General features: G+C 38.9%; 2 protein-coding genes across 4 annotated transcripts in view; both read right to left on the reverse strand.

Annotated features, from left to right (window-relative positions):
- Positions 1-3,652: 3,652 nt before the first annotated feature.
- Positions 3,653-10,147, reverse strand: LOC143889739 (syntaxin-21-like). Of its 2 annotated transcripts, none has more exons than XM_077394059.1 (7): positions 9,782-10,147; positions 9,580-9,673; positions 6,737-6,876; positions 6,527-6,598; positions 4,392-4,549; positions 4,180-4,280; positions 3,653-3,942 (listed from the first exon to the last, which is right to left on the reverse strand). In XM_077394059.1, exons 1-7 carry the CDS (start codon positions 9,952-9,954, stop codon positions 3,877-3,879), a joined length of 804 nt encoding a protein of 267 aa, XP_077250174.1. In that variant the 5' UTR covers positions 9,955-10,147; the 3' UTR covers positions 3,653-3,876. The 2 variants fall into 2 exon arrangements, with proteins under 2 accessions (XP_077250174.1, XP_077250175.1); XM_077394060.1 differs by having other exon boundaries at positions 6,527-6,595; positions 9,782-10,141.
- A 4,367-nt stretch (positions 10,148-14,514) lies between these two features.
- Positions 14,515-16,536, reverse strand: part of LOC143889740 (DEAD/DEAH box helicase) — a 34,409-nt gene continuing 32,387 nt past the window's right edge. The window contains exons 11-16 of one of the 2 annotated variants that reach the window (XM_077394061.1): positions 16,228-16,272; positions 15,895-16,065; positions 15,630-15,815; positions 15,012-15,500; positions 14,854-14,926; positions 14,515-14,749 (exon numbers count right to left, since the gene is read on the reverse strand). In XM_077394061.1, coding sequence (XP_077250176.1) covers positions 15,399-15,500; positions 15,630-15,815; positions 15,895-16,065; positions 16,228-16,272 — 504 coding nt within the window. In that variant the 3' untranslated portion in view covers positions 14,515-14,749; positions 14,854-14,926; positions 15,012-15,398. Of the gene's footprint in view, positions 14,750-14,853; positions 14,927-15,011; positions 15,501-15,629; positions 15,816-15,894; positions 16,066-16,227; positions 16,273-16,536 lie in introns of those variants that run through there. The other variant, XM_077394062.1, reaches the window with a different exon arrangement.

The following is a 16,536-nucleotide window of genomic DNA, read 5'->3' on the forward strand; positions in this document are numbered from 1 at the left end:
AAATTCCGAAATTTCTAATTTCGCCAAATACCGGTTTCGGTCCCCACCGAAATCTGAAATTTCGGATTTCGGTCGAAATTTAAAACCATGATTATTACAGCTTCTAATAGCAAATTAGAAAGGTATAAGACAAAGAGAAGGGTATCATTATTAACAGTTTTGTTTTTCTAGACAAATGACAGACAATCCTGTCCTTGGTATCATTATACTTCAAAATGAATAGCCAAAGATCTAATTTGGATGTCTATAGACAGACAGAATAATCCAGCAACCAGCAAAGATTATCCATAAAGGACATTATCCAAAAACCCTTTGGAAAATAAAACAAATCAAGGAACCAAATCCCCCACTTTCTTTTTGACACTATAAAAGCTCCTGGGCCATTTGTGCACGTTCTATCAATCTGCATATTTATCAAGAAGTCAACTTGTAGACAACCCAATTGAAGCTCCACTGAAGAGAAAAAAGAAGAATCAATAGACAATTTGTTGATGTTGTTATCTTTGCAAACAACCCACTTGAACTCCACAAAAGAGAAAAAGGAAGAATCATTATTCATAGACTGTGCTGAGGTTGTCTTGTTATCTTGTTGGATTACTGAGCATGTTGCATGGTCAACCACACCCTTGTTGTAGACAGCTTGGCCAATCAAGCTCGTGACACAAACACTAATGCAGTTTTTTTGGGAATGGGGGACTCTCCCCAAGAACTCTAGAGAAGCTGTTAGATGCGACCAATTATGTATTCCTTATATTCGCACTAAATGAATATTGTTTTTCTTTCTTTGCTAAGGGATTTAGGGTTTTTTCTTTCCTCTTTTTTGTATCTTGTTGGGTTAGAGGCAATGTTCTATGTCCTCCTCTTGTAACTTTTTCTTTCTTATTAATAAAATTTAAGGTGCCGCCCCGTGTTACTAGATAAATTCCCTGTTAAAAAAAAATCCCCACACCCATAACCAAGAACATCCATATCTATTACCTGGAAATTTCATGGTTGCGCTTCCCCTCTTTGTACTTTCACATTTCAATGTAAGGAATGCATTTACAAATTAACCCACTTTGATAAATCAATATCCCACGGCCATATAAGAAGCATCACACTGTTTTTTTTTTTGAATTACTAAGGATGCTGCATGATCAGTAACATCTTCGACATCATCGGCTCCCCCGAGTCGACTTCCTTTTACTTTGTCCGCATTTTGTTCGAGTCTGCATTTTGCCCTACAAAGTCAATCAACACTCCTTTGATTCTCAAATTTTCATTGCGTCAAGCGAGCATTCAGTTGTGTCAATCCAATCCTCGACCGTGTCATTCGAGTCGACTAGGGTTTGCTTACATTTTGATCCGCATCAGCGTTTGAAACACTGACGGAAACCATATAATTTTTACATGATGAAGATAGTCCTACTTTGTTATTCATGGGCACCCGCGGCAATCGTTATTCCTTCTAACCTCCATTGTAGTTGTAAGGAGGTACAATAGGAATATTACATGGGATTGAATAAAACTTTAACAGTTTTAAATCCATTGTTAGTATTTTTGATGGGGTTGTGATGGCCTTCCTGCTGTTGACTATGGATGAATTTTATTAGAAAATGGGAATGAATTCTCCCAACAGTATTACATGGGATGAATTTCAATATTGACTCCTGGCTCTTGGAAGAGGGAAGGAGTCAATATTGATGATGCCTTCAATTTATTCTCAAAGAAAGTCAAGCTAATGTACACAATAAACAGATTCTCAGCAATAGTCCACAAACTGCGAATCAATTCGTGCCAACTGCTTAGGAGGGATTTGCTCTGTTGCATCTGACAACAGCCACACAGGGATTTTGTCTTCATTCACGAGGTGGCAACAACCGATATGAGATTCTTTTCAGATTTAGCATGAAAGTGAAGTTAGATCATCCCCTATAAATTCATGGAGGTGTGTAGTTTAACACAGCAGTTGGAAGGGAAGTGGAAATGTCTTACTCTGTGGGTATGCTTTCAACTTCCCTCAAAGACTTCCCATGCCACTGGAAAATGTCATGGAATCAAAACTTGAGGTGTTTGCTCTTAGTCTGCCTCAAAGGCTTCCAATACATGAAGAATCATCTAATTCTCTGTACACGGAAGCCTGGGGGTAGATTTAGAGGATACCCCTCATGAGAAAGGCAACATTGAGAGAGTTGTCTCACTCATAAATTTTATGGCCATGGTTGGAAGCCATGAAAGTTTTTTCCAATATGGGTTTATGAACTGGTGGGAGAGGGACAAGGAGGGTGGGAGACATTTCATGAGAAGAGAAAATCAACACTCAGAGAGTTGCCTCATTCATAGATTGTATGGCCATGTTTGGAAGCCATGAAAGCTTTTTCCATGGAATGTTGGATTATCAAGTGGTGTGAGAGGGACAAGGAGAGTGGTAGACATTTCAGCCACTTCGCACCATCTTCTCACTCATGCCCTCTCAATTCTCGCCCCTCCCAGTCTCCCTTCCACTCTCTCGACAGTTGGACCATATCCAGCAGGCATGAATTTTTTTTCATGATAAATCAGTATCTCCAAGTGGTGTGAGAGGTGTGAGAAGAAGAGATTTGAGAGGGCATGAATGAGTTGAGGGTGAGTAAGTGTTAAAATCAGGAAAAACCCGATCACATTTGGAGTAGAGTTGTGTTTTTCTTTTTAAGGCTTTTCTTGCCCCTCTACTCACTGAGTCCCTCTCTGGAAAACAAATCCCTCTCCCAGCCTCTCTCACCACTTGATGAAGCTAATTTATCATGAAAATAAATTCATGGTAGCCAGATCATTTTGATCCACCGGATCGTCTGGGTCCATTGACACTTCTAGTAGAGATTGGACCAGGCATGAATGATGTGCAACCATGTCTAGGGCCCATCTGGGCTTGCATCTCAGTAGTTCTAGATGAGGCCCAATTCTAATTTTAGTACAATGTGGTGGGCCCTACCTATATTGATCGGGGCCATCCACAAAGTAGAAAAAAGAAGAAAGCAACCTTCGATTCTGCCACGGCACAGTTAAAAATTGCGATGCTCAGGTGAAAATTGAATGATTATTATGAACTGATCAGTGTGATCTTTTAGTATTGAAAACCCCAATATCAATCAAATAAATTTAGATGCAAAAGCCAGTAAAAAAGAAACTCTTTTAGCAGGTTTCTTCCTTTTTTAAAAAAGGGATATGATAGCGTCCATCACAGAAGAAGGCATTTCGCTTATGTTCTGTCGCATGTGAGAGCATCCACCTCGTGAATGAAGACAAAATCTGCTGAAAAGTGAGCCTGGGTGGATGCTCTCACATGCAACAGACCATCCACAAAAATGCCTTTTGCGATGGACGCTAGCAAATCCCTTTAAAAAATGCTGCATTGTTTTTGGGTAAAACTCATATCCAGGAAAATAGATTTCTGCTCAAATCAATTTACCAAAAACAGAAGTTTCATAGATTAGTAACTAGTAAGACAATGTATGGTGGCCAAAGCCTGACCGGTGCACAAAGGTAAAGGAAGTTTGTGACCTCCCTCATCGGCTGTGAAAATAATAAAAGAAAAGAGAAACATACAATGAATTAATACAGAAAAAATGCATGTGTATTTCATCCAAGATCAATGGCCGAGAAAATTAAATAAAAATAAAGTTCACACCTCTGATAAAAAACTTAAAGCCATGAACAGATGCACTGCTTGGATTGAGAATCTAACTTCAGCTAAGGGAACACACTATAAATAACCATTCAAACTTACCCAAAAAAAAAAAAAAACCATTAAAAAAAAGGGAATACAATAGACAACGCAAATTTGCAGCTCTCACCAAAAACACACCATCAGAAAATACAAAGAAAACAGTTCCACATAGAAGGGCAATACTCACAATGCTATATGATAAGGACAAGAACCACAATGACTACCACCACGACAAAAATAATTGCCACCCACCAACACTGTTCAGAAACAGAAATAATCAAGGCAAAATCTAAAATTAGAAGAAAAAAAGGGGGTAAAGAAATACAAAAATGACAGCTCATAGAAATCGAAGAGTAAATGTTATTCCAAATAGTGTAGTTATCTCTCTGAATCTGTGTTTAAGGGTTCCCTTCATTCATTTTTAGTGATAATGATCTAAAACTGCCAAAATTTTAATCGAAGACACTTTGCATAACAGAGTTGTTCAGACTTACCCAAGATGTACCAGACTTGACGCTTTTGGAGGCCTTACCAAGATCGGTTTTGGCTTGGGTCGTTGACAAGTAGGACCCCTCAACATTTGAATCAATGTCATCTGTAAGTAGATAGTAAAATCATGAAACCAAGAAAGTCTCCATGACTTCAAAAAAGAGTATACAAGTAGGACAACAGAGAATATCATACTTAGGCTATTATGACATCTTACCGATTACAACACCTTGCTCATGAACTAGAACAGCTAAATCCCTGAATATTTCATTTGCTTGTCCAATTTGATCTTGGATGTCTTTAATCCCCTGCTCCCTTTCCTCTATTATGGCTTCATTGAAAGCACTTTCATTATCTAACAGTAGTATTTCTTGTCTGTAAATTCAGGAAGATGGATCACAAACGGGAATACTTCCAGGTTCTTTAGTGTTGACCAAGTCACATAAAAGTAGACCAAGACACTAGAAATTCAATACCCAGTGCAACTGCTGACCACACTAAATAGACACTTTTTTTTAAATTGACTTTTATTAATCATTAAACATATCCAACACAAGGGGACAAGATGTCTCTGATGCAGGATATGTTATGAGTCCCATCGATTACATCGCATAGAAAAAGAATGTAAGCAAATTACATAACTATCCCACTCCACCCACCATGTTGTCCTGCATAATGTGAACGGACATCCCTTCTAGCATTACACCTTGTTTCGCTGACTCGTCCGCCATTTCATTTGCCGAATGTCTTATATGCATGATTTTCGGTTGGACTTGTCGCACCAAATCCTTACTTTCCGCAATATAATTATGAAGGCCACTGTCAATGCCTATCAAGTCAATGTTCAAGGAAACGGACCCAACTTGGATTTATTTTATTTTTTTAACAAATTTGTGAGTTTTGGATTTGATAGTCTGACCCTTGCCGCATAGTTGACTTCACCAAGTTATGCCTTGGCCCGAGGGTTTTGTACATTGACAGACAGAACCATTATACACAAAATAAGGTGAAAAGTTCTAGCACAACCTTGGGCAGCAACAAATTTCCTCTACATGCTGACAAACATATGTTGAAAATTATCTATGATGCACACATCAGTTATGGTTACCATCTGATGCCAAGAATAATTCATTACAGTCAGTTACTAACAGAACAATCCCCCGTAGTAAAACTGAATGCGCGTGGTTTATGGGTGATTGCACGCATCCATAGGGATTAGTCCTGCCCTAAAATTGGGCCCTATGTCATCCAAAAAAAAGTTACTAATAGAACAGAGTGAATGCCCTCTAATATTAACAAATTATGAAGCATTCCAAACCATGAATCAGGGTGTCATCAAACAGTAACTGAAAAACACAAATGAGTACCCAAAACTTCACCGTGATAGATCAGAGTATCAGACTGATAAAGACCCCATTCGAGTTAACAGGGGAACTCAGTTTTCATAAAGCACAAGAAAACTCAGTAGAGCACTCAACATTCTAGACAAAGAATTTGGGAAACTCAAAAAGTTCTGATACATAAGTACATGTTTTAAAGTCGAGATACTCAAATGATACCATTAAAGAAATAGAGAGATACTCAAATGAGCTTTCAGCTGAATTTTAACTCAATTTGGGCACTCATCAAGTCTAATTTGATCTTTGAAAAGCCAGGTTAAAACATAGAAAAGTCAAGCCCAAGTCCCCGAATTTGATTAGGTAAGGTGACAACCCAACCGAAGTTATAGATAAGACTCAATTAGAACTCAACTTGATTAAAGTTTATGACATTTAGTATTCAATAACTTTATATTTATGAGATCATATTGCATTGTAACAAAGAGGCAGCAAGGCCCACCATACGGATGGCTTTTAACATCCAACCATACACCCACATACCCGTGGTGATGGGCAACTAGCTCCGATAACTTTATATTTATCAGATACCATTATATTTGAATTATTTAAAGAAATGCATAGTGTAATACATTGCATTGTAACAAGGAGGCAGTAAGGCCTACCATACAGATTGCTTGCAACATCCAGCAATACACCCACATATACATGGCGATGGGTAATTGGCTCAGATGACTCTTATTAAAATCTTATAAAAGATTAACTATGATATTGTTTCCAAATGTAACAACAAAATTATATAGAAACTCTACAGAAAGGCTAGAGACTTAGAGAACTTGCTCCAGTCAGTAGGTCATGACGCAGCTAATACCTAAGATGAGTCAGAATGTCAGACCAAAGAATGGGTTTTCCTTAAACTTAAGTCTGAACATTAGTTTTGCTAGATAGGCAATATCAAATTATAAATGACAACATATATAGCACTTAATTCAATAGCTCTGAAAATAAAAGTCACCTCTTTTCTCTAAGGAGAGCTTGACCTTCTTGATCTGTATCCAAACTCATGTGCTCATCATAACCAGAGCTGCTTCAAAAGAACAACAGACTGCTTGCATAAGTGACAGGAATCAAAGAAACGACACTCGAGCATACAATTGAATAGTATGGGAAATAAAAAACAAGAATCAGAGAGATGTGTGGAATAAACATATTGGGATACATATACCTTGTTGGCAAGGAAGACGGGGGAACAGAAGGCGCATAAGCCGACTCTCGTTCAGCAGCTAGTTGTTGCACTTTTTGAAAATCTTGCAAGATGGCTTGAAAATCCTTTGCAAGCTTAGCATCTTCTATTTTCTTACTTGGCTGCAAGGTGCACCAGCCACCATGGACATGTTAGTTCTTTCTAAAATGCTAAAGAGGGTGATTATGGTTCAAAGAGTTGACTAGGAACTCAATATTCTGGATTTCCAAGTTCAACTTCGACAAGTCAATGAAAAACAAGTCGTTTTTATAAGTTCAACCCAATATATTATCCATTTAGCCTATTTTTATTTTTTATGAATATCAGAGCTGGGCTATATTAGGGACCCAACCAAACAGAGTCGACTCAGTCAAATTTCAGGTAGAACAATGAGTTATTAAATTTTAAAGCAATATGGTCAAATGATTCTTCATGTGAACCATTGAACTCGGATAGGTTATTGCAGAAAGTCCATTTTTTCTCAAGCCAAAAAAAATGGAAGGAAGAATGCGACACATTTTTCTTAATTTTTTTTATAAAGATCTTTTAATTGCAAATATTTTGTATCAATTTTTAAATAAATCAAAGGAATGTGATTGATCAGAGTCACCAAATTAGCTGGCATGACTCGTGTCATGTCATAATTTTACTAGCCTTGAATGCATTTTTTTCACTTCTGATGTGTCCATCTTAAAAGCAGGGGAAATGTGCTATTCAACCACTTATCAAAAGTTCTGTTTTTTAAAATTTTAATTATCTTCCTCGAGACTTTTAAATGATTAGATCACGCTAATGTTAGTCTCTATCTCTAAATTATAGGGTGTTGCATGTGGGATGTGTGTATGATGATCCGAGCCGGCCTTGCCAATTGCATCTCATAATACCATTCTCATTGGCACAAACAATAATAAGGATAGTTTTAATGATTTGAAAATCCACATGATAGCTAAAATTTTCAAAATTCAAAATAAGGTTTCCTTAATTTACATTGAACCAATTTTGAAACTCAATTCCAGGTTGAGTTTTCAACTTCTACCAATTTGGTAAATGGTTGTGAAAATATATGACAATTTACAGAGTTCAAGACATTCTATAGGGCAATATTTAAGGGAAATGATATCCATACTCCTTTCTTATAATGGCACTCCATACTTTATTAACCACTTTTCTTATTGGTTATTGAGATCATCTTGAGAATTGTAAGAGGCTTTAAAGCAACTTAAAGAAGTGTAACACAAAGATTGGAGTGTCATTATTGAAACAAGGGAGTTTGGATATCAATTCCTAATTTCAAAATGCATATCTGTTCATGACATTTTCCCTTCTTTGAATTGTTGTGGTAAGCTCTGCACATTTTTCTTTGGAAATATATATTACTAAGCAAAAGATTTTTTTTTTTTAAGAAGAAAGTTTTTTTTTTTTTCGGAAGAAAGATAACGATATTTAGATTAAAAAAAATAGATTACAGATTCACATCAATGGGGAGAGAGGACCTGGAGTAAACTGAGTCCCTCAAAGCCCCAGATTTAGCCAACTGATCTGCAAGATCATGGGCACTTTGAGGGATATGAACAAAAGAAAGGAAACTATTGTTAATCATAGAACAAATCTCATCGAGAAACTTAGCTAATCTCCATGGTCCGACGCTCGTGCCTTAAGCCCAAGAAATGGCATTTGAAGAATCCCCTTCTACCTCGAGCTTGCCTTCTATTTGACTCCTAAATAAGCTCATACCGTAGTGAAGAGCATGAACCTCTGCTTCAGTAGAGTCTGTTATTCCAACCGGCCTAGAGAAGACATGGATGATTGTGCCATTACTATCTCTAAACACCCCTCCTATTCCTGCTTTGCCGGGTTGCCAAGGAAGCAACCATCGACATTAAGCTTGAGAACATTAGGGGAAGGAGGTTTCCAAATCGCTAATCTCTTCTCCTTTGGAATGGAAGAAGAAGAAGGTAACAAAGATTAGTGGAAAAATGATTACAAATGCACGCTAGGAGGCAAAGATTGCCCCTAGACAAAGAGGCTTTAGATGCATCCGACTTGGCAAGACAATTAGACAAATCATTAGCACTTTTAGGAATAAGCAAAACCCAGAAAAAGTTATTCCTACATAAGTCTCTTAACTCCTCAATGAATTTGGCTAGTCTCTACAAACCATCATGAACACCCTTGACCCACAAACCAAGTAAAAGTTTAGATAGGAATCATCCATTCGATGATCCAATTGTTCATCTGTAGGATCGATATAAATAAGTTAGGATCATCCAATAAGTGGCCCCCACTTATACTCTTGCGCAGTAACGTATTTTCCAGTGAAAAACATGTGGCCTCTTTGTTTTGTTTACTTCCTGCCCGTGTAGTATGTACAAAATCCCCTCACTAGTGTTTAATCAACTGAGTCAACTCAGAATATGACTCACAGTAGTCCCAAATGTGTCGAATGATAAATCAGACTTAAAAGACTACACTCAAACTTACAGCCAAGGTTTTAAATTTCAGTTTTGGTGTCATTTTCTGCCACCACCGAAATTGAAATATTTCGATTCTGATAGAAAATTTTGTCCGAAATCACGTAAAATTCGGTTAAAATTTTCGATATTTTTAACATTTCGGTGGAAATGTCTAAAATTCCAGTGGAAATTTAGGCAATTTCGTTAGAAAACTTTAAAATTTCACTGGAAATCTCGTAAATAAGCGACAAGCAAAATTTCGGCCAAATTTTAAACTATGATTACAGCATTTACTTCCGATTCTCAACTAACTAGGGTTTAGAGATTCAACATTTCAATAAAGAAAAAAGGGGGAATTGCTGAAACACTTACATTAACATCAGCATTTCGATCAGAATCTGTCAAAGCTCTCAGCTTAGCAGATGTTTCTTTCACTAATTGTCCGATCCGTTGCCTTGTACTGTGTCTGCAAAAAATCCGCAGAGAAAAATAAAATTTTAAAAGAGAGATTAATATCAAAATAATATACAAGATGGAAAGAATGAGAACTGTAAGAGAGAGGGAGAGATCTTACACTTTCTGTCTGTGCTCGGGTGTGTCTTTATCAGTGCCGATGGCGTCGACAAGGCGCCGGAATCCGGCAACGGCAGTGTTGATCTGGAAGATTCCGGCTGCCACAGATGCATTTCCGGTGTCTCTCCGGTGCGGGCCGGACGAGGGTTTGAGTCCGATATCTTGGAAGCTCATGCTCGCGAGAATGGAGGAAAAAGTAACTTACAAAAAACTAGAGAGAGAGAGAGAGAGAGAGATTGTGTGTTCGTTTTTTCTTTTACTTTGTTTTTTTCCGGTCTTCCTGTTGTCCTGGGGAGGGAGAGAGAGAGAGAGTGATGTTGTTGTTGTTGTTCTTTCGGCCATTTTTTTTCTTCATGTGGACCACGACCACGCTACCGGTCATTCAACTCAGACAGTTCGTAGAAAGGTAAAATCTCGAAAGTGCCCCTTATGAATAAAAGAAGAGGGAATGGGGTGCAACTTGGGTCGAGTTCAACCCAATTTTGGCTTGGGTTGGGAAAAGCCGACCCGATTTAATTTTGGGTTGGGTTAGGGTTGAGGCCTTGGGCAACACGACTCAAGTTGAACCCAACCTCCGTTCTCTAATTTTATCGTGATTTCTTTGGCACTTGGTTAACCCAAACCCAACCTAACTCAACCTGACCCGATTTGGAAAAAAACAGGTTAGATGGGTTGGGTTAGGGTTGAAGATTTAGAGCCGGGTCAAGTTAGCGTTGACTATGCTCGACCTGAGGCTCGGTTTGCGTCTAGCTAGGGTTGAGGAAATGATATCTCAGGTTGGGCTAGGGTTCGGCCAAAAAGTAAGGTATTCATCCGTCAATTTATAATGACCATCCTTTTAGAAAATGATGAAAATGACATAGAAAAAGGCCAGTTGGATACAGGGATTTTATAATCCAAGATTGTAAAATCTTAGCTTTTTCACATGCTAAAACGTGGATTTTATAAGCTAAAACCTGGATTTTACAATCCTGAAAATGTACCATCCATGTTTTAGCTTGTAAGAAAATTATCAAAACATTGTTCGCAAACAATAGGTAATCAAAATGCAAACAAAGGGGATGGAAATATCATTTTTCTAATCTTATATGAAAATGATTTTGATAGGGATTTGCTAGGGACCATCGCACAAGACATTTCACAGCCGGTCTGTTGCATGAGAGAGCAGCCACATAGACTCACCTTTTGTCTTATGCATTTAATTCATCTCAAATGTCTGCTCTCTCATGCAACAGCCTGACTATGAAATGCCTTCTGTGATGGTCCCTAACAAATTCCTTGATGAAGAATATGAATGGCCAGATATTTGTCTAGCCCCAACTCTGTTCGGTTGCCACATGCCTCGCATCCTCAAGAATGTCCCAAGCAAAAAAATGCTTTTTTGTTAACTTTATGGTATTAGGTCACCAATTTAACATCACAATCCCTGGAGACTACTAGACAAGTTTCAAAGGAATTATTGCTTGTCTGGTGACATGGCACCCTTGTTTGCTACTTATATCTTTGATGCCAAATTTCTCCAAAAAGGAGGAACTTGGCATTGGGAAATGATATTAGCACTCCAATGTTTTGATATTTCCATGCAAGTTTCTTGTCTTTTAGTATATAAAAGACTTGCTTTCTCTCTCATCTCTTTCTATATTGGTAATGACACCCCCTCCCATTACGAGGTTGACAACCAAACACTACTTATCACTATTCTAACATGTAAATCCTAGGGTAGGTCAAACACTACAAATGTTTGTCTCCTCCTCATTGACTACTTATACCTAGACCTGGCAAACGCGACCCGAGACCGCGGGTCGACCCGACCCACCCGCAAATTTGTGGGCACGGGTCTGAGTTTTAGTGTTTTAGTGACCCATCAAAACTAACCTGCGGGTGACCCAACCCGCAAAAACACGGGTCGGATCGGGTCGGGTCAACCCACGGACACCCGCGGGTCACTTGGCTTTTTTAAGGGTGGTGATTTTGTTATGCTAATCAAGTTAGATGGCTTTTTTTTTCTAATGCAAAGGATGATGATTTTGTCATTCTAATATATTTTTTAAGAGTTTGATGCCTGACTAGGTTATGGCTAGCACCATAGGTTGATCCCAACCCTCCGATTTGAATGTTAGAGGGTTGATCACTTGATCCTAACCCTCTATGGATCGGAGGGTTAGGATCAACCTATTGAAATGATTTTTGGGGCAACACCTATTTACCCTGTGGGCCATCTAATGGACGGTTTGGATCATCCCACGGTGCCAGCCATACCACCCTCATCAAAATCCAGTGATAACATTTCCCAAAATAAACAACTCTTTGAATTTGAGGGTGACCCACGGGTGAACCCGGCCCACCCGCAGGCCGCGCGGGTCACCTAAATTTTGACCCACAAAAATGCGGATCATTTCCTGACCCGACCCATGTGACCTGCACCCGCATCAACCGCGGGTTGACCCGGCCCGACCCACCCGTTTGCCAGGTCTACTTATACCGCTGATTTACAGAGCCACAGTAAAGAATGGATTTGACTTCATGGAAAGAATGGAGACCCTGATCTCCTCCCTTGCTGTTTGTCAAATCCGTTTCTACGAAGACTAATTATTCTTCCACAAACTATTCATTGCCCCAGTTGTAAAACACGAGCAGACAATGTGGGAACGGGGCAAGATGCATCCAACCGTACAAATTGGAATGCTCTTAGTAATGTGTGACGTGTTTTGTGATTAGGACCGTTGATCATGTGCGCCACCACAAAGGAGACCACTTGGCTCAACTCTATGCTAAATGAAGATCTAGTTCAAAAATTAAAGCACACCAAAAATTAAAAGTTAAGCTTTAAGAAAACACGAAAGGGGGAAGACTCTTTGGGATGTGGGTCTTCTTGCTACGAAGTGATATGGGTCCTCTGGAAAGAAAGGGATGGTAGGGTGTTCGATGCTGTATGATGTATCTAGATTTTCTTCTCTCCTTTTCATTAAAGTGATTGCCTTGACCATTGCTCGGATAAGATGTCTTCCGGGATGGTAGGGTGTTCGATGCTGTATGATGTATCTAGATTTTCTTCTCTCCTTTTCATTAAAGTGATTGCCTTGACCATTGCTTGGATAAGATGTCTTCCTTCTTTTCGTTTTGTCTATTTTTTCGATCTTTGGGAGGGTTGGAAGGAGATTTGTTTTAGTATTGAGAGGCGGGACTTGATTGTACAGGAATGGAGGCCTCCAGCTGAGGGATTGTTGAAATTAATTTTCGATGGCTCTAGTATGGGCAAACCAGGTCCATAAGGGATAGTAGAAGTTCTTACAGATTTTTGAGGGGGAAGTCATGTGGGTGTTGTCATAACCCATAGGGATTGCAGATGCTAGTGAAGCGAAGGTTCGAGCATTACACCAGGGAAACAAATCTTAGCAAGGGGGGGACCTTGATAGGGTTTTGGTAGAGGGTGATTCTCTTGATACGATCCGGTGGCTTAGGGGTTCCCTTGTTCCCCTTGGAGATTTGCCCACTTCTTTGACAAAATTCAAGATAAAATTGAAGGCTCGTCGATCATTTTCTTGCATGTTAGAAGATCAGCTAATAGTGTTGCAGATCGACTAGCTTGGGAAGGAGTAGATAAGCAAGACTTGGTGCTATTCGATTTTCTGCTGCCATGACTTTTTGCTCTCTTGTAATTTCAGTTTTTCTTGTATCTTCGCATTTATGTTCTCTTGTACTTTTGGTGATGACTTCCTTGGTCATATTTTAGGAATGAAATTTTTTACCATTAAAAAAGAAAACACAAAACTCAAAAAGGGGGCGAGCCTTGGCGCAACAGTAAGGTTGCTCCATTGTGACCTGGTGGTCACGGGTTCAAGTCACAGAAACAGCCTCTCTGCAAAGCAGGGACAAGGCTGCGTACATCTAGCCCTCTCCAGACCCCGCAATGGCGAAAACCTCGTGCACTGGGCCGCCCTTTTTTTTTCTTTAAGAAAAGAAGAAAACACGAAAAGGGCAGCATTTTCATAGCCAGTGATCGATGGACCACGAACCACACAATCAGCTGGAATAATGTTGGCTGAACAGATCCAACAGTTTTGATCACTACACGCATGACACTGAGATGCTTCATTATTGGGTACAGGTGAATATGATCCATTCGAGAATGTTCATATGATATGCCCCATTATGAAAAGAGAGTTTTTATATGGTGTCCGACCGTCAAGTACCGTCAAAACGGTACCATCCTTGATATTTGATCCACAAGGGTGGACGTGCCACCTTGACTGGAGAAGCAACCGTTAACTCCAAAAGCATAAAAGTAAACGATTTCTTGGGGGGGGGGGGGGGGGGGGGGAGGATAGCCATCAGAGGAGGAGAGGGGAGGGAGAGAATATCACTGCCCGAAAAGAATCTCATATTTGCTATTTCCTTTCAAGGTTTTTTCCCTTTTAGCATTTTCAGAGTGATTTTGTTTCTTTCAACTTAAAACCAGTGTAAAATAAATTTTAAGCAGGCCCATTTTTTCACTTAAAAAGGGGCATAAAATTTGTTTTAAGGCTCTGTTTCTTTCAAAGTAAAAGGGGCATAAAATAAAATTTGCGCCCATGTTTTCCCTTAAAAATTGGGCGTAAATTTGTTTTATGCCTATTTTACGTCGAAAGAAGCAGAGCCTTTACCAAAACCAACCAAAAGCAAGAGAGCTACTATCATCATCCAGAGCCTGCTGCTGTCATGCTATTACACCTTCAAGGTTTTCTTACCTGGTAATGCAGTTGTCAGGTGCTCTACGATTTGTTTCATGTGCCGGCTGCAGTGATGCAAGGCAGTTCATGTGGCTGATGATATACCAGATTCCCAAAAATTAGTTCTCCCTATTGGGTAAGAAAGCCCAATCAAAACAATTTGAACCCAATTCCCTATGAGAATACATTCACTTGATCACAACAGGTTTCTGAAAGAATCTGAATATAAACAGGTTTCTGAATGCATCTGAATATTAGAACTGCATAAAAAGAGAGGTTAGAGCAGTCAGAATTGGGAAACTAGGCAACTGAAGTAGACATAGTTATAGAAACCTATCAGTCTTTCTAGAGTAGAAACAATCACCTAACACGGTATTAAATGGCAGTCAGATTTAAGCCCACCAACATGATCAATGCTCTCTGTGCAATACACAATCCTGCCACAAGCACCTTGGATTAGAACGGCATGCATTAACAGAAACAAATCAAACAATTCAAGGGGTTGAAAATATTGAAGTATACCTGCCCATGTTGTAGTGTCGTATTTATGATCATGGACTCCACCCAAAAGAAGTATATGTTTGGAATTTTAATGGTCGCTATCTGGTTTGAACTTTGAATAAATGTATAGTTTACATTTAAAGGCTCTGTACAAGGCCAACCCAGTGTAATAAAGTATACCAGGCAGGGGCAGATGAAAAGATTTTGAACGACGGAGGTGACACCCTTGGTAATTGCTCCGGCCAATATCCAAAGAAGTTCAATAGAATCTGGGTAGTTCCCTTTTCTCATTTTTAGTGTAGGGCACCCCTTGCTAGTATGATGTAGTCCGGATCGATAATAGGAGAGAACTCCAAGAACGTAAAAGATTAAAAATTAAGGAACCACTAATCTTGTATTGATCTAGAATCAGTATTTCACAAGAGCTGGCAATGAAGCATAAAGTTCAGCTAAGCATTGAAAAATCCAATTAAGCAGCTGTTCTCTTGGTAACTCCAGAAGAAGTTCGGCCTGGGCAACATCAAAACCAGGAACAAAAGTAAAATGTGTTTTTTGTCATTTAAAACATCAAAACCAAATTACACATTTGGAAGCCATTAGGAAAAGCCTGCATAGAACTCGAAGAACAGAAATGCATACCTTGATTTGGTTCTCCTCAAAAACTAGAGAATTGCGGTCAACGTCAGATATCATTGAATCTTTCATCAGATTGAAGACTTTCTTACTCATGTTTGTCTTCATACCAACCATCTTTCCAGAAGTATATATCTTATTGATACCAAGGTCAGCTGCCATTCGCCTCACATAAAGTTTTTTCAAAAGTATCTGCAGAAATGAAGACCACAAACATACCAATCAAAATATTTGACAATATTAGGACTCTGAAAGCACTAGCTTTGTATACCTCCATGGAGTGGGGCTCTTTTCCATACTGGCGACGCAAATGCTCTGTGAATTGCATCAGACCCCAAATGTCTTTTTCAGCAGCTTTTTCAGCCTCATTAATTAATTCAATAGGGTTCTCAAGATAATTTATATATTCAGAAGAAAGGTGAGGTATTATATCTATATCAAGCTGCCACAAGAAAGAAAAAAGCAGGTATTATTAAACTCTATTGAGACACTGGAGAGTCAGTCAATTCCATTTTAAATTAGCAGGTCACAAACTGGAATTGAGATTATGAAGGCATATTTTAAAAAATAAACGTATAATGTATTCATCCAGAGGGGCAAATACCTTAACACTTTTGTAAGGAACTGAGATAACGCGATGTTCCTCAACCTGTAAATCAAACAAAAGCAAATCCGGCCAACAGGAAATCAGAATTGAAATTCCATATACAGTATTAGATGACTCCAGTAACTACTACCTCAATCCTTGCCATCATTAGATGAATTTTCATAGCATATGCCATTTATGGTAGAAGGAAGCACTTTCCCATATTATGTTTGTTAACATACCAACTTCTGCAAAAGCTTAAGCTGTTGGAGAAAGGCGTTATTTATCTTTTATACTTTAACACTCCCCCGCACGTGTGGCCCACTT

The sequence above is a fragment of the Tasmannia lanceolata genome, unplaced genomic scaffold, assembly GCF_043159265.1.
Source record: "Tasmannia lanceolata isolate RefF3 unplaced genomic scaffold, GAP_Taslan_0.1 ptg000013l, whole genome shotgun sequence".
In the NCBI taxonomy this organism is placed as follows: domain Eukaryota; kingdom Viridiplantae; phylum Streptophyta; class Magnoliopsida; order Canellales; family Winteraceae; genus Tasmannia; species Tasmannia lanceolata.